This window comes from Leptopilina heterotoma, unplaced genomic scaffold, assembly GCF_015476425.1.
Source record: "Leptopilina heterotoma isolate Lh14 unplaced genomic scaffold, ASM1547642v1 Lhet_51, whole genome shotgun sequence".
Taxonomy (NCBI): domain Eukaryota; kingdom Metazoa; phylum Arthropoda; class Insecta; order Hymenoptera; family Figitidae; genus Leptopilina; species Leptopilina heterotoma.
In genome coordinates, this window is record NW_025111110.1 from 355,918 (window position 1) to 377,168 (window position 21,251).

At 22.7% G+C, this 21,251-nt stretch overlaps 2 protein-coding genes across 2 annotated transcripts; both read right to left on the bottom strand.

The window, feature by feature from the left end:
• Positions 1-414: 414 nt before the first annotated feature.
• LOC122507824 (endocuticle structural glycoprotein SgAbd-2-like) lies at positions 415-15,957 on the bottom strand. Its single transcript, XM_043620751.1, has 4 exons — positions 15,804-15,957; positions 7,146-7,321; positions 3,904-4,165; positions 415-876 (listed from the first exon to the last, which is right to left on the bottom strand). The coding sequence occupies exons 1-4, from the start codon at positions 15,813-15,815 to the stop codon at positions 784-786; spliced, it is 543 nt and encodes a 180-aa protein (XP_043476686.1). The 5' UTR covers positions 15,816-15,957; the 3' UTR covers positions 415-783.
• A 1,338-nt stretch (positions 15,958-17,295) lies between these two features.
• On the bottom strand, positions 17,296-21,044 carry LOC122507825 (high mobility group protein DSP1-like). The gene is made up of 4 exons (XM_043620752.1): positions 20,901-21,044; positions 20,183-20,300; positions 18,421-18,595; positions 17,296-18,310 (listed from the first exon to the last, which is right to left on the bottom strand). The coding sequence occupies exons 2-4, from the start codon at positions 20,260-20,262 to the stop codon at positions 18,257-18,259; spliced, it is 309 nt and encodes a 102-aa protein (XP_043476687.1). The 5' UTR covers positions 20,263-20,300; positions 20,901-21,044; the 3' UTR covers positions 17,296-18,256.
• Positions 21,045-21,251: the final 207 nt, after the last annotated feature.

A 21,251-nucleotide genomic window follows, 5' to 3' on the forward strand; every position in this document is an offset into this window, starting at 1 on the left:
ATATGTCCGATTTAAAATATATTTGAATACTGCAATAGTGAGAAAATATTTCCGTAAAACGAAGGGATTTTTTGAATTTAAAGAAAGTCCTTAAAAAATCTTTAAAATAAGCACGAAAATGTACCGTTAATTTGTGCGTCAATAAAGCGAAATGAAAATATCTTAAAATTTATTGTAAATTCATTTTTTGATTTTATAGTTTCAGTTTCAGTTTATAATTATAATGAAACATTTTTTATATTGAATATATTAATATTGAAACACTTTTTCTGAATATAATTGTATAATCAGAAAAATGTGTTTCAAAATATTTAAAATTAATATTTATTATTTAAAATATTTATTTTAACATTATTTTATTTAAATATTTTATTTTGAAAGTTGGTGGTGAAGTAGTAAAATAAAAACCAATGGTTTAACGAATTTTCTCACTTTACTGTTGATATGATGAATAATGGTCGGATTGGCACAGATCGAAGGGTGCATTTCGCATCTTAGTCTTTACAGAGAATAAAAAAATTATAATAATAATATAATAATAATAGTAATAATAATAATAATACTAAAATACAATAATTATATTAATATTAAAGTAAGAGATACAAAGAGGTGATATTACGACAGAAAGAAAATGAATCTTTAAACAATGCTTTTCGTTTTTTTTTTTTTTTTTTGTCTTTAAATTATGAGTATTTCGATGATTGGTGTTTACAAGAATATGTTTCTTTTTTTATGATCTAAACTTAAACTAAGATTTGCAATTTGGTATTTATTTTTAAATCATTATTGTCGATATTTTCTGTCGTCGTGTTGTCTGTCCACCTGCTGACTGAGTGGTTGGTTTGATTTTTGAGCAGCTTCACGAGCATCGGCTTCCTGTAAATATTTAAAAATATTTCTTGTGAGTTTTAGATTCGTAATAATATTACTAATAGTATAGTTGAATCTATTATTTTGAATTTAGTTTCAAATTTAATTTCCAATTTTATTTAGTTTTGAATTTAATTTAAATTTGGTTCGAATATAATTTCCAATTATTGTTAGTTTTGATTTTTGAATTTAATTTCCAATTTAGTTTCAAATTTAGTTTCTGATTTAGAATTTGAATTTAATTTTCCATTTAGTTTCGAATTTTATTTCCAATTTAGTTTTAAATTTACATACTTTCAAATTAAGTTTAAAATTTAATTTACAATTTAGTGTCTTATTTTTACATTAGTAGATTGAAATAATCTAGAAAAAAGACTCTGGAGATGAGTGAAATATTTCAGTACTTGACCTTTTTCACTTTTCATATAAAACATAATTTATAGAGGAAAAGAAATTTTTATTTTTCATTAACATTTATGTTACGTAATAATGTATATATATGAAAAAGGAAAAGTGACCATGAAATGTGAGAAAGGTTGTGGGAATTTAATGGAGCTTCTAATTAAAATATCCAATAAAATGATAGAAATTCTAATAAAGATTCTTTTTTTTTACATAATATCGGGTGTATTTTCAACATCAAGTAGATGAAGTTCAGAATATTTTCCAGTCTTAATTTGAAAAAAAAACATTTTGAAATCGGTATTTTTTTTCAATTGAAAACATTTGTAAAAATAAAAGTTCAAAGTTTTATTTTTAAATTTCAAAATTGGATGAATATTTTTAGTATCAACATCGTACAGAAAATCTTCATCTGGAATTTTAGTTTCTTTTCTTCTCTCTAGACGAATTTACTTAGTTTTGGAAATAATAGAAAAAATTCTATCAAACTTGTATGTAAATTTTTGGATAGAGAATCTTCATCTTAATTTTTTCTGTTGGAAATTCTGCTTAGATTCTTGATTCTTTAAAAAAAAAAAATTTTTTTTGACAAAATTTGCATAAATAAAAATTCAAGATCTTATTTTTAATTTTTAGAATTGAAAAAAGTTTTGGAGAAAATCTTCTTGTAGATTTTTTTTCTGAGAATTCTGATTAAATTTTTGTTTCTTTTTTTCTTTACCAATGAATTATTTGCTTTTGAAAAATAAAAAGGGAAAATTGGCTGGTAAACTTGTATTTAAATATTTTAAATCGGAAAAAATTTTCTGATACAGAATCTTTATTTTGATTTTTTTTCTTTTTGAGAATTCTGATTAGATTTTTGATTCTTTTGTGAAAAAAATTTCGTTTTAAAAACATTAGTGCAAATGGAAATTTAAAACCTTATTTCTAATTTTAATTTGTAAAAAATTTAATTCTAATTTTTAGAATTAAAGAAAGTTTTGAAGTACAGAACGGATAAAAAATTTTCTTTTTAATTTTTGTTTTTCTTTTGAGAATTCTTATTAAATTTTTGTTTCCTTTTTTCTCTCTTGACGAATTTATTTGGTTTTGGAAATAATAGATCAAATTCTATCAAACTTGTATGTAAATTTTTGGAATAGAGAATGTTCACTTTAATTTTTTCTGTTGGGAATTTTGATTAGATTCTTGATTCTTTTACAACAAAAATTTTTATTTTGACAAAATTTGCATAAACAAAAATTCAAGATCTTATTTTTAATTTTTAGAATTGAAAAAAATTTGGAGAAAATCTTCTTGTTAATTTTTTTTTTTTTTGAGAATTCTGATTAAATTTTTGTTTCTTTTTTTCTTTCCCAATAAATTATTTACTTTTGAAAAATAAAAAGAGAAAATTGTCTGGTAAAACTTGTATTTAAAACGGAAAAAATTTTCTGATACAGAATCTTCATTTTGATTTTTTTCTTTTTGAGAAAATCTTCTTGATTTTTTTTTTTTTTTTTGAGAATTCTTAATAAATTTTTGTTTCTTTTTTCTCTCTCGACGAATTTATTTTCTTTTGGCAAAAAATAGGAAAATTCTAATTAACTTGTATTTAAATCGAAAAATTTTTTCGAATAAAGAATCTTCATCTGATATTTTTCTTTTTGAGAATTCTGCTCAGATTCTTAATTCTTTTATGAAAAAAATTTGTTTCGAAAACGTTCATATTTCATACAAATAAAAATTGAAAATCTTGTTTCCGAATTTTAGAATTAAACGAAGTTTTACAGTATCAAATCGGATAGAAAATCTTTTTGATTTGTTTTTCTTGTGATTAAATTTTTGTTTCTTTCTTTCTCTCCCAATAAGTTTATATTCTTTTAGAATCTAATAAGAAAAAGTTTTGTTTTTTATTTCTACAGATAAAAATTCAGCATTTTATTTATGAATTTTGAAATTAAAAGAAGTTTTGGCGTGTCAGATCGAATAGAAAATTTAATTTTTAATTTATTTTTTTTCTTTGAGAATTCTGATTAAATGTTTGTTTTTTTTTCTCTTTTAAGGAGTATATTTGCTTTCGAAAAATAATAGGGAAAATTCTAGTAAATTTGATCCTATTTCTAGAGTTCAGAATTTATAAAATTTAAGTTCAATAAAAATTAAAAAAAAGTTTTAGAGTATCAGATCAGATAGAAAATCTTTGTTTTTTTCTTTGGGAATTCTAATTAAATTTTCGTTTCCCTTTTTTCCTCTCGACGAATTTATTTGGTTTTGAAAATAATAGAGAAAATTCTAGTAAACTTGTATTTAAATCAAAGAAAAATTTTCGTTTAGAGAAACTCTTGATTTTTGTTTTGAAAAAATTTGTACAAATAAAAATTCAAGATCCTATTTCTAATTCAGAAATTTCTATTTCAGAATTTAGAATTGAAAATGTTTTTAATCAAAATTGAGAGAAGTTTTGTGTATTAGATCGTTAAGAAAATCATGCATTATCTTGTTTTTTTTTGAGAATTCAGAATAATAAATCTGAATTTATTGAATCCGATCTGAATCCAATGAATTTATTTTCTTTCGGAAAATAATAGAAAAATGTCCTCAATTTTGTATGTAAATCGAAAAAAATTGTCAAATAAAAAAAAATACCTGTTGTTTGCGGATTCCCTCGAAAATAAGATCCAATCCCTTCTGTATCTCCTCGCTGACGGGCGGCGGAGTTGGAATATGATCACCAGAAGCGTGGAATCCAGTCTCATCAGCCGTATAATGAACTGTTATCAATTGACCCTCAGGACTTGTGTAGGAATAACTTCCTTGCTGGACGAGTGACTCGACTTGATCTTCACCCTCACCAACCGTCTTGAGGTAGCCGCTCTCTTCCGCGATAATGTTGTTACCGGTCTCGTAGCTAAAATAAAATGCAAAATTAATTCAACTCAACTTAACTCTTGCAAAAGTGAATCGTCGTGGCTATAGTTCAAGGCTTTCATGGGCACGACGACGACGACGACTTAAGACTGCACCTTTGCAATTGCCACATCGTTGCGGGGATGGGATGGGCAGTTTTACTCTACTCTTGTGCGAGTGCCTTCACCTATTCTCCATATACCGGCGGAAAAGCAAGTAATTAGAATTTTAATGCTACCATCTCAAACGACGACCACAACAAGAGATTGATAACATAATACCGACAATAAATTACACTCGATATCTCGTTAATTCCCCCGCCCCTCTTTATTTATCTCCTACACTTGGAGAAACAAGGCGAAATTGCCCTTTTACATTTTTTCTTCTTTCTTCTTCTAATGTATCCCTCGAGAGCGATTCGCATAGGAATAAATATTTTATTTCGCTATTATCCTATTTTTTTTCTAAATACGCAAACGATGAGAAAAGGAAAAAAAGGAATTTTTCAGATTACTTCGCTGAAGAAAATTTATTTCATTCAAATAGTCGATTATTGTTTCAATGAAAAAATTTTTTTATTTTGGTGAAGCTCACGACGTTTATGATCAACGATTAAAAAGAAAAAAATGTTTTTCTATTGTTTTCTAATAATACAGGGTTGCAAAAACTCTTTTTAAATTCCTTGACTTTTCCAGGTTTTCCAGGTTTTTAAAACGAAAATTATTCGATAACATAACTTCTTGTTTAAATAAATATTTAATCATTATTTTTTTTTTAAAGAAATTAATATATATTCAAAAATTTGAAATTCAATAACATATAATAATTAAAACTTGCTACTTTGTTACTGTAACTTCTTCAAAAATTATTTTCATCATTACGATTATTCATTTCTAGAATTTTTAACTAAAATTCTTCAATTTTCTTAAATAATTTTTGAAAAAGTTCTTTGTGAATATTCAAATTCTTTTGTTTACAATTTAATTTTACGAAATTTCGATTAAGTATTCTGACATTCTTCAATTAAATATATTAGAAATTGAAAACTTCAAGTAATTAAAAAAAATTCCATTAAACTAATATTGAGAAAAATTAATTCTATAAAATTCATAATTAAAAGTATGAAAAGTTCAAATTTTCAAAGATTTTAATTTGAAATTTATTTTTAAATCAATATTTATTAGAAAATTCTGCGAGAATTCAATAATTTAACTATAAAAATAAATATTTTATTAAACAATTGAATGTTTCTTAAAATTGAATTTTCATAAAGAATTTCATCAACAAATTTTTAAATATGTAATTGAATTCTCTTGACAAATTTTAATAAAATTTTTAAGAATAATTGCATTTTTCAAAAAATTTGATAAAAATTGTATTAAAAATATAATTGAAATTCTGCCAAGAATTTTATTAAAAGTTTTGAAAATAGTTGAATTTCGGAGAAAATTTTTATTAGGTATTTATAAAGATAATTGAAATTTTGACGAGAGTTTTTATAAATTTTTAAACATAATTGGATTTCTACGAAGAATTTTATAAAAATTATTTTGAAAAAAATTTTATTGTTATGAAAAATTTCATTATTTATGAAAATAATTAAATTTTTTGAAGAAATTTAATTAAAAATGTAGTATTAAAAATAATACTTAAATTGTAATAAATAAATTGTAGCAAAGGTTATTAAAAAAAATAAATTTCTTTGATAAATTTTAATAAAATTTTTAAGAATAATAACTTTTTTCGAGGAATTCTATTAAAATTGTATTAAAAATAATTGAAATTCAATATTGAGTTTTGTTATTTATGAAAATAATTGAATCCCTGTAAAAATGTTATTAATTATGAAAATAATTTGTAAATAATTGAATACCTGTGAAATTTTTATTATTTATGAAAATAATATATGTTTGCGTAGAATTTTATTAACATTTTTTCAAACTAATTGAATTCTTGACTATTATCAATTAAATATTTGCTTGAATCAAATCATTTTTATTTGAGTTAATTAAATGGTTCAATTCATATATTCATAAAAATGATTTGATTCAGGTAAATATTTATTTGATAATAGACATGTAATGGGTTCTTTTAATTAAATAAATTTTTTTTCAATGTTGTCTATCACCAAATAATTTGTATTTGAACCAATAATTTCAGTATTTGAAGCAAATACCATTTAATTGACATCATAAATAAAAATTTGTTGATAGAAATAAATATTTGTTAAATTAAATATTAAATTATCTAATTAAATGTTCAGTTGACAATGAATTTTCACTGAGAAAAACTTTATTCTATTCATATAGGTAAAACTAATTAATTGTCTTTTTTTAAATAAATATTTATACGCTTGCATCAAATAATTTTTATTTAAATCAAATAAATTTTATTTCAACCGATAATTTCTGTATTTTAAGCAAAAGCGATTTACTTGATTCAAAGAAACTATTACTTTTCAATCATCAAGTAATTTTTTATTTAAGTAGATTAAATGATATTTTCCTAAAGTATTAGGTAATTACATAAACGGTCAAATGAACGAATTTTTTTCTATTTAAATTATTTTAAAAAAATACTATACAAAATGGAAAACTAATTAAAATTAAACATTTGCTTAGCTAAGAATTAATTTTTTAATATACAAAATAATTTTATTGTACACAAAAATACAAATTAAAAGAAGTTAAAAAATTACCTTGTGCTCTAAATACTGAAATTATTTGTTCAAATAAAATTTATTGAATTGAAAAAAAAATTGTTTGATTCAAGTAAATATTTATTTGATAATAGACAAGTGTAAATAAGTGTAAAATTTTGTAATTTTCATAATAATAAATTGAATACACGTAGTATTCAGTAAGTTGAATTTGGTAGTACATATTTAGTAAAGTGTAAAAAAATTCTACACAAAAATAATTTTTATTTCTGCGCCCATAATAAAAAAAAATTCCAGAAAAATGACCATTTTTTATTCGTACCTTGTTCTATAGGTTCCATCATGTTCTTGTTGTTTGTTCCACTGAAGAATTGGAATTGGTGTCGTGCTAACACGCCTTTCCTCATTTCTGTTTTCTTCACGATACTGATTTTTCCCCTGATCCTGATGGTAATTTTGATTCTGTGCCACCGCTACTCCCACAATTAGAGCAAATACCTTAAAAAAAAGAAATAAATTTTTCTATCTCTTGGAAAAAATATATACTTTTTAGTTGCAGAAATTTAGTTATTTTTTAAAAAATATTTATTTATTTTTTCAAGTTCTTGGTCAATAGAATTAGAAATTTTTTTCTCTCTCCATTTTATTCATACTCGAATAAAATAAAGTATAGGTTTTAATTATAATGAAGGCTAATTTACTTTATACTCGTTTCACTTCAAGGTAAATTAGATATTTATTATTAATAACATAAAATTCTATTTCACCGCGATTATAAAATATTGATTGTGCCCATTGAGAAATTAATTTACTTTTATGAAAAGTACACGCGAAAAATATATTTCGTTTAATTAATATATTCTCGCGATAATTAGTGTCGCGTATTATGAATTCTTCACGGAGGATTTAATTTTATTTCTCTACAATATTTTTAATTGTAGTAGATTTTTATAGCTGCTAATTATGCAAATTTTAATATAAATACCTTTTTATTTTTTAATTTTTATGAATGTAAAATAATGTAAAATTGTAATGCAAAATAGTACATTATTGCGAAAACAAAATTATTTAATTCAAATAAACAATTATATGTCTATTATTACATAAATATTTATTTATGCGTGAAATCATTTTTATTTGAGTCCATTAAATGGTATTTGCTTCAAGTACAGGCTTCGCATTCGATAATCAATTTTAGAAACACAGAAAATGAGAAAAAGTATAAATTTAAAACTGAAAAAAGTGGTAAAAAATTATTTATCGAAAAATTAAATTTGTCGAATAAAAAAACTCGTTTTAGACAATTCACAAAAATTATAAAAATTTCATTCTTTATTTCCTAATTTTTATAAAAAATATTTACTTCTTTTTCTTATCCTGCTAATAATTTCAATTCTAAATTTTTGCAAACTTCAATTATTTTCGTATAATTTTTAACTTAAAATTCTTCAAACATTTAAGAAAATAATTTTTAAAAGTAAAAAATAAAATTTTTTATAATGCCTAAAATTTATTTAAATTAAATTTGACGAAATTTCTAAATAATTGGAAATTTAATTTAATCTTATTAAATTATTTACGAGAATTTAATCTTTTCAAATTATTTACGAAAATTTAATTATCTTCAAAAAACTTTCGTTACAATTTTTTAAAAGACTAATTTTTCTGTAAAATTTGTTTTAATTACATTCAAAACTTGAATAATTTTTGTTGAATAAATATTTAAATTCCTGTATATTTTTCCACAAGGATTAAAATATTTGAAGTGATTTCAATTTTTACCTTTTTGAAATTTAACTATTTCTAAAAATTACAACTTTAATTCTTCTTCTGTAATTCAATCATTTTTTTTGTCGAAATTTTTAAATAAAATTATTCAAAACTTTAATCATTTTTTTAAAAAATAATATATTTTTATTTTTTAAATAAAAATTTAAATATTATTACAGTTTAACAACAATTCAAATTTTTAAGGATTTCAACTTAAAAATCTTTTGAACTTTAATTATTTCTATAAAAATTCATACTATAACTCTTCTAAAATTTAATTATTATAACTAAAATTTTAACCGAAATTAATTTTTAAAGCAATTTTAAAGTGCTACGAGAATTCAATTATTTAAATTCAAATGTAACTGATTTATTAAATAATTAAATATTTCTTAAAATTGAATTCTTATAAATATTATAAAGAATTTTATTAAAATAATTATTGAATTCTTTCAATGAATTTTAATAAAATTTTTAAGAATTGTATTTTTGGGGAAATTCATCTAAAATTGTATTAAAAGTAATTAAAATCCTGTGATTAGTTTTATTATTAGGAAAATAATTGAATTCTTGAGAAGAAATTTATTGAAATTCTTTTAAATAATTGATTTTTCGAAAAATTTAAAAAAAATGTATTTTAAATAATTAAATTGTTACAAAGAATTTTATTAAAATTTTTTAGAACAATTTTATTATTTCAACTATTGGCGAATTTAAAGTAGTGCAAATTCTCAAAAAAGAATAAAATAGTATCTTTTAATGTCACAAATCTAAACAAAAAGTATCCAAATAGTAGCAAAACGTACAAAAATAGTAAAATAGTAAAGATAGTAAAAATAGTAAAAATAGTAAAAATAGTAAAAAAGAATAGTAAAAAATAGTAAAAAAAAACGTAAAACCTACTTTTTAGTCGATGAGAGCGAAGCCTGCAAAATCTGAACTTATTGGTTCAAATACGAAATTTCAATCACAATTTGAATTGAATAAAAATGATTCAATTCAAATAATTTAAATAAATAAATATTTATTTGCTAATTGACAAATAAACCGTTATATTTAAATATCAAATAAATTTTTTTTTTTCAGTGCAATGCAAAGATGTAATGTGAAACAGTAATCCACAATAAACGTTGAACTTGATAAAAATTAATGAGGCATTGAAAAAAAGGTGAAATCGTTCAATATTATTGAAAGTGAAAACATTAATCAGCTTTCTCGTCAAAATCTTTTATAGTCATTGACACGATAGGTGTAATTATTATAAACTCAAGTCACTTGAAACCGGTATATTATGAATATATTAAATTAGCAAAAAAAAAGCAAAAATTGTTTCGAGAAATGAAAAACTTTCTTTTTGAGATGTCCCCAATATATTGCAACTATTTTATGTAACATTTTTCATCCTTTTACATAAACGTATATCATAAACTGCATATAAATATATATATAAAGATACATTTAATAGTCGCATATATAATTTCAACCATTTGGACACTTCACGATATATTATTCATATTCTTCAAGTTAATAATTACAATCGAATTTTTAAGTAAACATCGTTAAACGTAAAGAAAAATGTTTTCTTTACATATACAAGTTTACATAATGGGGGAGAAAATTTAATGAGAAAACATAAACTTTCCATTGTGTAAGATATTGTAAAAAGATGATTTATATAACTTATAATTATGATAATGTATCATTGTTATATAGATTTTGTTATATAGTTTAAACATAGGACGAAAAATAGAAGAGAAAATTTTTTTACACTCTCTTGTGGAATATTTTTTGTAGATTTAATTTAATTTTTGCAATTGTAATTCGAAAGGCTTGATTTTTTCTGTCGTTAAAAAACAATTTCTCTGATTCAAATAAACGATTGCTTGTCTGCTATTAAATAATTATATTTATAATTAATTTAATAAATATAAATATTTATTTGAATCGAAATTTTTTTTACTTATTTTAATGAAATAGTATTTAGTGCAAGTACTGAAATTATTGGTTCAAATACAATTTATTTGATGATAGACTACACTGAAAAGAAATTATTTAATTGAAAGAATCGATTGCGTGTCTATCAAATAAATATTTACCTAAATCAAATCATTTTTATTGAAATCGTATAAATTTTATTTGAACCAATAATTTTAGTATTATTTTTTCTGCTTCTTTTATTTTGTATTTTTGTTCAAAAAAATTATTTTGTATATTAAAAATAATTCTCAGCTAAGTAAATGTTTAATTTTAATTTTTTTTTCTTTTTTGTATAGTTATTGTCAAAAAGAATTGAAAGAGAAAAAAAAATTTCCTTGATTTGAACGTTTATCTAAAACTTTAGGAAAATATCGCATTAATTGACATAAATAGATATTAATTTAAATAATTTGTAGGCCAGTTTATTTTTATAGTTAGTAGGCTATCAAAAAATTAAACTTGACGACCAAAAAAACTCGTTTAATTCTAATTTAAATAATTGAATTGAATTCCAGAGAAATTTTTATTATTCGTGAAAATAATTGATTTCTTGCGAACGATTTTATTAGGATTTTTTAAAATAATTGAATTTCCAAGAAGAAATTTATTAGTGTTAAAAATAATTGAATTCCTGTGATGAATATTGTTATTTATAAAAATAAATGAATTTTGCAAATAATTTTATTAAAATGCCTGAAAATAATTGAAATTTCGGAAATAATTTATCTATTTTTAGACATAATTTAATTCTTTCCAAGAATTATTTATGTAAATAATTGAATTCTTGGGAAGAATTTTATTAAAATCTACAAGAATAATTGAATTATTTTTAAAAATTTTAATTAAAATTATATTTAAAATAATTTATTTCTTTCGAACAATTTTATTAAAATATTTGAAAATAATGATTGAATTCCTGTGAAAAATTCTAATATTTTTGTAAATAATTGAATTCTTCCAAAAAATTTTTAAAAAAAACTTTTTTTTAAATAATTGATTTTTTCGAGAAACAGAAATTAAATTTTTAAAGATAATTACATTTTTCGAGCAATTTTTGTAAAATTGTTTTAAAAATAATTGAAATCATGCGATAAATTTTATTATTTATGAAAATAATTGAATAGTTGCTAAGAATTTTATTATAATTTTAAAAAATAATTGAATTCCTGAGAACAATTTTATTGTTTACGAATATAATTGAATTATTATGAAAAAATTGTATTAAAATGTTTAAAAAGAATTGAATTTCTGTGAAAAATTTTGTTATTTTTGAAAATAATTGAATTCTTCATAAGAATTTTATAAACATTGTTTTAAATAATTAATTTTTTCGAAATATATCTAATAAATATAATGGAAATTTTTTTTAAATAATTGAATTCTTGTGTAACATTTTATCAAAATTTTTTTTAAATAAGTGAATTTTTATGAAAAATGTTATTATTAGTGAAAGCAATTGAATTATTGTGAAGAATTGTATAAAAATTTTGTTAAATAATTGATTTTTTTGAAAATTTTTTGGAAAATACTATTTTAATTATTAATTTAATTCCAGTGGGAATTTTATTATTTATGAAAATAATTGAATTTTGGATGAATTTTATCAATTTTTTTAAAAATAATTGAATTCTTTTGCGAAAAATAATATTTTATTATTATAAATAGAAAAATATTTTCCTCTTTTAAATCGTTGATCATAAGCATTATGAAAATTAGCAAGATAAATTTTTCATTGAAATAATCGATTATTTGAATCAAATAAATTATGTTCAGTGAAGTAATCAATTATTGGAATAAAATAAATTTTTTCTAGCAAAATAATAAATAATCGATTATTTGAACCAAATAAAATTAAAATTACAACCTCGATTATTAATATGGGATAATTAAAATTACCACTAGTTTAAAATATCACTGGCTAATTATTTTGATTTAAAAAATAAAAATTTTCGCTCCTTAATTGCGAGACATAATGGAATTGTTGAACCAGTTTATAATACGTTATGTATACGAAAGCAAACTGTGTTCTGAATTTGTTTTATGCAATGAGATTTAAATGAACTGGGAGAAAAAGGAAATGTCGAAGGGTCGAATGTGATTTTTCATGTTGTCAGCAATAAACAGCAGAGGCAGACAGACAATATATGTAAGAGGCTCTAGATTACAAAATCAGATCCTAGTACCTAGTCATCTGGATAGCGTCTAGTCATCAGACGATTGACGGATCAGTGAAAATAAAAGTATAATGATTGTGTAATCTGGGGAGGCTGAGATGGACCAACTTCCTGGTTCGGTTTGGCGTTCCTTTGGCCTGCCTGGGTGAAAGTGAAAACTAAATGCCAACTTGGGTCATTTAACTCCTGACCCGCTAACCCACCCTCCTCATTCCATATATCCCATCCCAATCCCAACCCATCTCATTCCACCCGTTTCGATCTCATCTCATCTGCTTCTACAACATCCACAACATCTGATATCATAAAATGGTTTTTTCTTTTTTTTCCTTTTTTTTTAATATCTAACGGAATTTTTATTTTTATTCACTTATTTAATAATTAAATTTACGCACTGGAAAACAATTTATTTGATTCGAATAACCGATTACTTGTCTATTAGCAAATAATTTTTGATCAAATAAATTTTCAATTCGTGTAAAAAATTTTTTAACTACTATTCCAATAGAATAATTTTTATTTAAATCAATTAAATGGCATTTGCTTCGAATACTGAAAATATTCAATCAAATACAACAATTAAATTGACTTGAATAAAAATTATTTGATTCAAATAAATATTTATTTGATAATAGACAAGTAATCGATTATTTAAATCAAATATCTTTTTTCATTGTAATAATTATTTATTATTGTAATATTATAATTATTATTTATCATAGTATCGCATTTTTTTTATTATAATCTACAAGTAATAATAAATAATTATATTCTAATTTTTATATAATTACATTATTTAAAAATTCAATTTTAATAATTATTTATTATAATAATTATTTACCATAATTAATAAATAATAATAAACAATAATTTTGAATTTTATTTAAATTATTGAACAATCTAAATTAAACAATCAAGGTGAATAATGTCTCGTTTGTTAGAAATGTGAAAATGTTGTAAGGAAAAGAACTTGACTTTTTCTTGTTGCACGAATAGATAAATGACAATCGATATAATAGTATTTTGATTGAGACACAATAGATTGATTGTCATCTTATGATTGAAGAATTTTTTTTTTTTTTTTTTTTTGATAAACCGTAAATCGATGGCTCGTATTTTTCAACAAATTTAGTTTTTTTAATTCATTGAATATCAAATAAGAAACAAATTTCCGTAATTGAAAATTACAATCTCGGCAAATCTTTCCCTGCGGTTCGAATTCAACTATACGTTTCATAAACGAATAAATTAGATACAGATACAAAAATATAATAATAATTAAATTAATATTAAATTAATATTATTTTAACTTATTTAATAAAATCAAATAAATATTAAGTAAATAAGTAAAAATAATAATTATTTATATCATAAAAAAGCATTTTTTTACAAAAAGGAAATATTATGTTAATATAATATTGATATAATTATTAATAAATATATTAGAAGAGCAAATAAAAATTAAATTTTGGTAGTTTAATATCTGACATTGAAAGTAAAATTTAAAAGATAAATAAATAATAAATTTTTGTTTAAAAAATAAATAAAAATCAATTTTATCTTCATTTTTTTATTAATTGTATTTATTGACATTTAAATATGAAATAAATAATAAATAATATACAATGTCTTCAATTTACTTCGCTGTAGAGTAAAAGTCATTCAATGACAGACCAGTGGAATATTAACATTACAATGGATTCAATTTTTTTTTATCTCCACCCACTATCGAAGAAAGTGAAGAAAGAAGTGATGTTAAAAAATAAATTTGCAACAATACTCGACACCTACTGACATAAAAATCCTGAACTAAATTTTTTCGATTTTTCAAATTTAATAATAATTTTTTAAATTTATTTATAAAAAACAAAAATTATCTACTGTAAATTAAATTAATAATAATATAAAAATGTTTATACTTTTGAATTTTCAACAATTTTTCTAATTATAAAGTTTCAATTTTTTAGGCTTTCGAAAAACTTTTTCTATCAATAAACTAATTAAAATTGTTCTATCGGGAAAAAATTAATAACTTAGTTTACTAATTTAGAAGAAATTTTTATTTTTCTCGTTGTAATTTAAAATTTTGAAAAAGAAAGATTAAAAACTCATATGTAAAATAGATTTAAAATTAAATTTTAATTCTAAATAAAATTTAAATACTACATGAAATTTTAATTTTTAAATCAAATTCTGGTTTAAATTAAATTGAAAAATTTTTAAATGGAAATAATGTTCAACAACACAATTTTTTTTATTGTTAGTAATTATTATTTATTAAATTTATTTATACATATAAACGGGCAGTGCCCGTTTTTTGAAGCATTTTGAAAAGCAAAAAATTAAAAATTTAAGAATTAAAAAATTGCAATTTTTCCTATAAGTTTTCAAAATAATTTTACACCTTGAAAAGTAAATTTCGTTAAGAATTTATTCAGGGATGATTTTTAATTTTTATTATCAAAAACAAAAATCTAAAAATGTAAATTAAAATTTTCAAAAAATTTTAATTTTGTTTTAACATTTTAATTAAATTTCGAAAATAATTCTACAGTCTAAAAAAGTAAAATTGACTAATAATTTATTTGGAAAAGATTTTTAATTTTTTTTCGAAAACAAAAAATTTTAATTTTTTAAATAAAAAACAATGTTATATAATTTTACAGCTTAAATGAGTAAAATTCGTTAATAATTTATTTGGAGATGATTTTCAATTTTAATTTTAAAAAGCAAAAAATTAAAAAATTAAAATTTTAAAAACATTTTTGAAAAATTGTAATTTTGTTCATATTTTTTAATAGATTTTCAAAATAACTTTCCAGCTTGAAAAAGCAAAATCATTAATAAATTATTCGGGAATGATTTTTAATTTTAAAAAGCAAAAAATTTTTTATTCAAAAATTAAAATTTTCAAAAAATTGTAATTTTGTTTATATTTTTTAATAAATTTCCAAAATAATTTCACGGATTTTGGAAAAGAAAAATTCGTTTATGATTTTTAATTTTAAAAAGGAAAAAAAATCCCTCAATAAGAAATGAAAAATAAAAATTTTACTTACCATAGCCCTCATTCTGTATCCTTTAAATTGAAACAAAGTCTCAACACAAAAAAAAAATATATACAGTACAGTACCGGTACTGCAAAAAAAAGTAGATGCAAAACGCAAAACGAAGAGATGAGTTTACAATCGACTGTGTTCTAGGTAAGGGAAAGAATTGGCCTTTTATACTGACTCTCACTTTACCCCTTCTCAACTATTCGCGAATTATGAACGCTGTTTTATATGGATTACACGTGTGCGTGTGCTCTTTCATAAAGGAACATCATTACACATCTTCCTTGGTTGCCGTTGGTAGCATCGATCATCATATTGGCTCTGATTTTGTTTAGAGAGTTCAAATTATACCTTTCCCTCATCTACTGCTCGTGCCACCAATCCAAGTTGTATCAGATCCAATTTACCCAACTGCTTCTCTTCTTTTTTTTTTTACCAATCTTCCACATATATTACACAAACACCCACTGGACCTAAAATTTATCAGAACAATAATTTTAAATGTAAATTTTTGCCAACTAATTTTCATACATCAAGATCTTTCGAAACAATATAAGTATAGAAAAAAATACTCTTACGTGATTATGAATTTGAAATTCTTGTTCCACTTTAGTTTTTGAATTCGACACACTGGAAATTGAAATATTCGTTCTGCTTTTATTTGCTGAAAAATATGGCACACATTTGAAAATTTGATTTTATAAATACGAGAAATGATCTTATAATTGTATTTAGAAGGCAAAATGAGATAAGAAACATTGGCGAACTTTCGTTCTTGCAAAGAAAGGTCAGGCACGCGGTCGTGAGACCTGAATGATGTAAAATTCGTTTTCTTCCGCGCTCGAATTTCATTGATTACCGACATTATTTTTGAACGCATGACCTTTCAAGTTCGATTTCTTCAATATCTCCCGACGTCAGCAAAACTCTATTTTTTTCCAATAATTACATTTTAGGTCTATAATTTTTCTACGTCTGTTGAATTTTCGTCTTCTTGGAAAACAATCAAAGTAGGCATTACTAATTTTCTTAGGGGAATAAAATAAAAATATATAATAGATAAAAAGGTCGTTAAAATAGGAAAACAAAAAGATCAGTGACCTTAATCAAGTCGAATCTAATTAAATTTCATAATGTTGTAAAAACGAAATGTGAGGAAGCTGCAATTACTTTCACACGGCCTCCGCAAACATTCATGGAATCTAGAAGCCAGGTAAATTCACAATCGCAAGAAGGAATGGAAGTCAAGGAGTTTGATCTGCTGACACTTTCGTTACACAGATGATTCTCCTGTGTAGGCGTTTTTATAAACATGGACCGTTTTCTTCTGATGCACTTTTCGATCATTGCCCAACCGGTTTGTTCTTGTCTTTGCGTAACATTTGGATGATTCCAAATGACCAACGACAAATAAATTCTGTGACCTACTTTTTTCAAATCCATTGATTTGTTTTTTAATTACCAAGGTCGAAAAAGAAATAAAAAACTGATTGAATTTTGTTATACAGATAAGTTACCTTTTATTGGACAAAAAAACTACTAATAAAGAGACAGAGAATGGCGAGGAGTTAATTCTATAAACACAAATTCATTTATCCCCGAAGTAAAATTTTTTCAAAAATTTCCTTAACAATCCTTTCATTGACTTGAAAAATCGCGATTTTACAATTCTTTGTTTTTTTTTCCTTCCAAATTAATGAAAAAAAGAAAATCACGAAAACTATCATTATTATAGTCATATACGCAAAATCTCATAAACAAAAATTTCGAGATTTGTTGTTAATTATTATTTTTTTTTTTTTCCTAATTACAATTTGAATTTACTTCAAGCCAATCACTTAAAATCGCAAAAAGGATAATTAAAAAATATATACTGAACTAAATCAAAAACGTACCATCTCAAGCCTAAAGATTCGAGATCAAGGCCTTACAATGGAAAGAAATAGAACAGAATAACGAAGGAGAAACGCAGCGCCAGACATTTTCCTAATAGACTAATACTTACATCAGGTACGCGGTTGCGATATCCGCACCGAATAAAAATCGCTCGAAGCAAACCAATGCCCTAATTATAATATCTGGGCAAACAAACTGTACAAGGAATCCCTTATATTCTACTCAATTTTACATTATTCATTTTTTTTTTTTCTTTTTTTTTACTATTAATAGGTTAAAAATACAAAATCCATTCATGCTAGTCGTGCCTCACAATTCACTCATACACACAATAGCTTTTTTAAAAGTAATAGTTATTTTACTTAGTTACTGTACTGTAAATGAACGGTAAGTTATGGTTAGTTACTTCGTTACTTGAACTAGTGATGTAACTGCAAGTGCGTTTACGCTAACAATAAGACAAATGGTATGTACAGTTGATGAGGTGTGCTTCGGGATCTAAAACATGGAGTGATAGAAGAGATTTTGACGCGCGTTTGCCATCCTCAGTTATCCTTTATTTAGTCTCCTTCATTTTCTGAACCCTCCTGTCCTTTTCTGTAGTTAAACATTTCCTGGAAAATAAAAAGAGAGAACATTTTTTTTTTTTAGTTTTATATTTATCGGCAAAAAAAAAGGGATAATAAATTGTTTGATGATTATCATTTCAAGCGTGAAAATTTACCTTGTCATATCGATCTTTATCTTGTTCTGCCATCTCAGCGTATTTGGATTTATCTTCAGCACTGCAATCTGCCCATTTTTTGCCTAAGGCTTTTGCAATATCTCCTACTGTATATGAGGGATTTTTTGACTTTACTTCCGCACGCTCATCTTTGCAGAACCAAAAGAATGCCGACCTTAAAAAAAAAATTTGTTTTCGTTTAGAAATTTATACAAAAAAAACTTTAAATTAAAAATTTTTTTAGAATTCTTAATGTCTGTATTAGAACGTTCATGATAGAAAATTTAAATATAACATACAAAATTAAATTAAATTTAAATAAAAATAATTCAAATACGCAAAAGTTCAAAAATTAAATTTAGCTTAAAATAAAATCGATTTGAATTTAAAATTAATCGAATAGATATTTCAGCTTCAGTTGAGATAAGAAAACAATTATACTTTATATTTCATGAATTATTAATTTTAAATTATTAAATGATTTACAACAATTTTTATGAAATAAAATTAAAATCTTCTATTTAATTCTAAACGAAAGTTTTATAAAAATTTTATTTAATCATTAAAAATTTATTTTAAAAATAAAATTTTTATTTAATAAAAAGAAAATTTATTTAAAAAATAAAAATTTTATTCTTTGTCTTTACTAAATAAAATTGCAATTTTCTATTTAAGTCAAAACGAAATTTTATAAAAAATTTATTTAATCATTAAAAATTTATTATTATTATTTTTTATCTTTATTAAATAAAATTGAAATTTTTTATTTAATTCAAAAATATAATTTTTGTTTAATCAATAAAAATTTTATTCTTTATTTCTATTAATTAAACTTGAAAATATCTATTTAATTAAAAAAAAGAATTTTTATTTAATCAATAAAATTTTTTTTTTTAAATCATTAAAAATTTATTTAAATAAAAAAATTTTATTCTTCATCTTTATTAAATAAAATTGAAATTCTTAATTCTTTTTTTCATTTTTATTAAATAAAAATTAACAGTTTCTATTTAATTCAAAACAAAATTTTTATTTAATGAATAAAAATTTTATTGTTTAAAAAAATTTTTATTTCATCAACAATAACAAATACTTAGTTAAAAAGTAATTAAATAAAATTGTTTAATTCCAATGCAATAAATTAATCTTATCTATAATAATAAACAAATGTAAAATTAGATAAACATTTAGTTGAACGTAAATTGAATAATAAAACACAACAGTTAGTTACACAAAAATTATCAAACAAATTAGAAAAAATTAAATACTGTGTTTAAATTAAATTTTAATTAAAACAAAAAATCAATTTAAATTAAGTACAATATAATTATTTTATTCCTTAAAATAAAATAAAATTACTTCTTCACTATGATTCACGAATAAAATAACTGAAATTCCAAAAAAAAAAAAAAAAAAAAACGCGAACAAAGAAAAAAAAAAGATGGAAAATATAAGAAAGCAAAGTTTTTTGTGTGGAATGAATACTACCCGACTAACAAAATCTTTCCCGCCATAAACCAACCGGAAGTATGCAATCTACACAACAGACAACGCTTTTCCTATAGAAATAAGTATGACGGGTTGCATATTCACTACACAAGCCTAACAGCATTCCATAATAATAACTGATAAATTATCAATAAAAATGGAAATAAAATGCACTTAAAAAAATGAATGTACAATAATGAAAGATATGCGCAATAAAGAGAGAGAATTTTCAACAAAGTAATGGAGTTATATAGATACATCTGGAGATACTTACAATGGTCGTTTTGGCGCGTTTGGGTCCTTAACGCGTTTTTTGCCAACGCCCCTCCTTTTTTCGGTTGCTGATTTCGGCATTTTGTTAAAAATTTGAAGTGTTCTTTGTGACGTAAATGCTTGAAAAGAAAAAAAAACAAATTTTCATTATAATGACATATTTCACTAACAATGCCTAATAAATGACGCGACGCTTAGGGCCAGTGATCAAAAAAGGAAAAATTTTCAAAGTCAAACAATATTTCTTTATGTATTAATACATTTTTCACTGAAAAAACGTGAAAAATAAATTTACGGCAAAAATGAAGAAATTCCACGTACTACACTGAAATCTCGCCATTTTCTGATAATTCGACTCTTTTATGGTTTCTTGTTTACACTTTTCCAAGCAAATATAAAGAACTCACATATTTTTCACCAAATACAAAGAAAACTTTGAAAAAATTATAAAATCAAGTTTATGAATTATTGGATTACAATAAACGAAGCGAAATATTATAGATTTTAACCGTGGAAACGAATAAATGTTGCAATTCTACTTAACGATTTTAAACCTAACCTATAAAATGTCAATTTTAGAGATAAACGGGTTGAGAAAGAATAACGAATATATTCTATATTTAAAAACAGTTAGATGCTTCAACAGTATACAATAATATTATATTTTATAACTTTAATAACACAGGATGCTACTTTTAAGAGAATTCCAAAAAACTTACCGTTACAACCGGTGGTCAAGCTTCTCTACGTTTGATGCGTTTGGAACAACTGCAGGAATAGAACTAACCTTACCTGCGTCAGCCTCATACACTTCAAAGTTCAGGCATGTAGAGTGCAGCACCTTTACTTCCTCTTTCATTGAAAATTAATCAAAGTCTACTTGTTTAAATATTTTACGTTCAATTTTAACAGAAGAAATTATGTAACCATTTTTTAATAATTTTTACCATCTAAATTTTTGTTAATAATTATTAACTTTAATGTTAAAGTGAAATTTTAATTCTCGGGCCCCCCATTGTCATGCTACATTCCTGACGTTTCAAGTTTCAGTGCGTGCGCAACCTTTTTAA

What these genes read in the sequence shown, in the direction of transcription:
- LOC122507824 (XM_043620751.1), bottom strand. An exon ending in GATGGAACCTATAGAACAAG is followed by an intron (nt 4,166 to 7,145) that starts GTACGAATAAAA and finishes ATTTTATTTTAG; the next exon opens with CTACGAGACCGGTAACAACA. An exon ending in AGGGAATCCGCAAACAACAG is followed by an intron (nt 877 to 3,903) that starts GTATTTTTTTTT and finishes AAATATTTACAG; the next exon opens with GAAGCCGATGCTCGTGAAGC.
- LOC122507825 (XM_043620752.1), bottom strand. Translation starts at nt 20,262, where the DNA reads ATGCCGAAATCAGCAACCGAAAAAAGGAGGGGCGTTGGCAAAAAACGC. An exon ending in AACGCGCCAAAACGACCATT is followed by an intron (nt 18,596 to 20,182) that starts GTAAGTATCTCC and finishes TTTTTTTTTAAG; the next exon opens with GTCGGCATTCTTTTGGTTCT. An exon ending in ATAAAGATCGATATGACAAG is followed by an intron (nt 18,311 to 18,420) that starts GTAAATTTTCAC and finishes TTTATTTTCCAG; the next exon opens with GAAATGTTTAACTACAGAAA.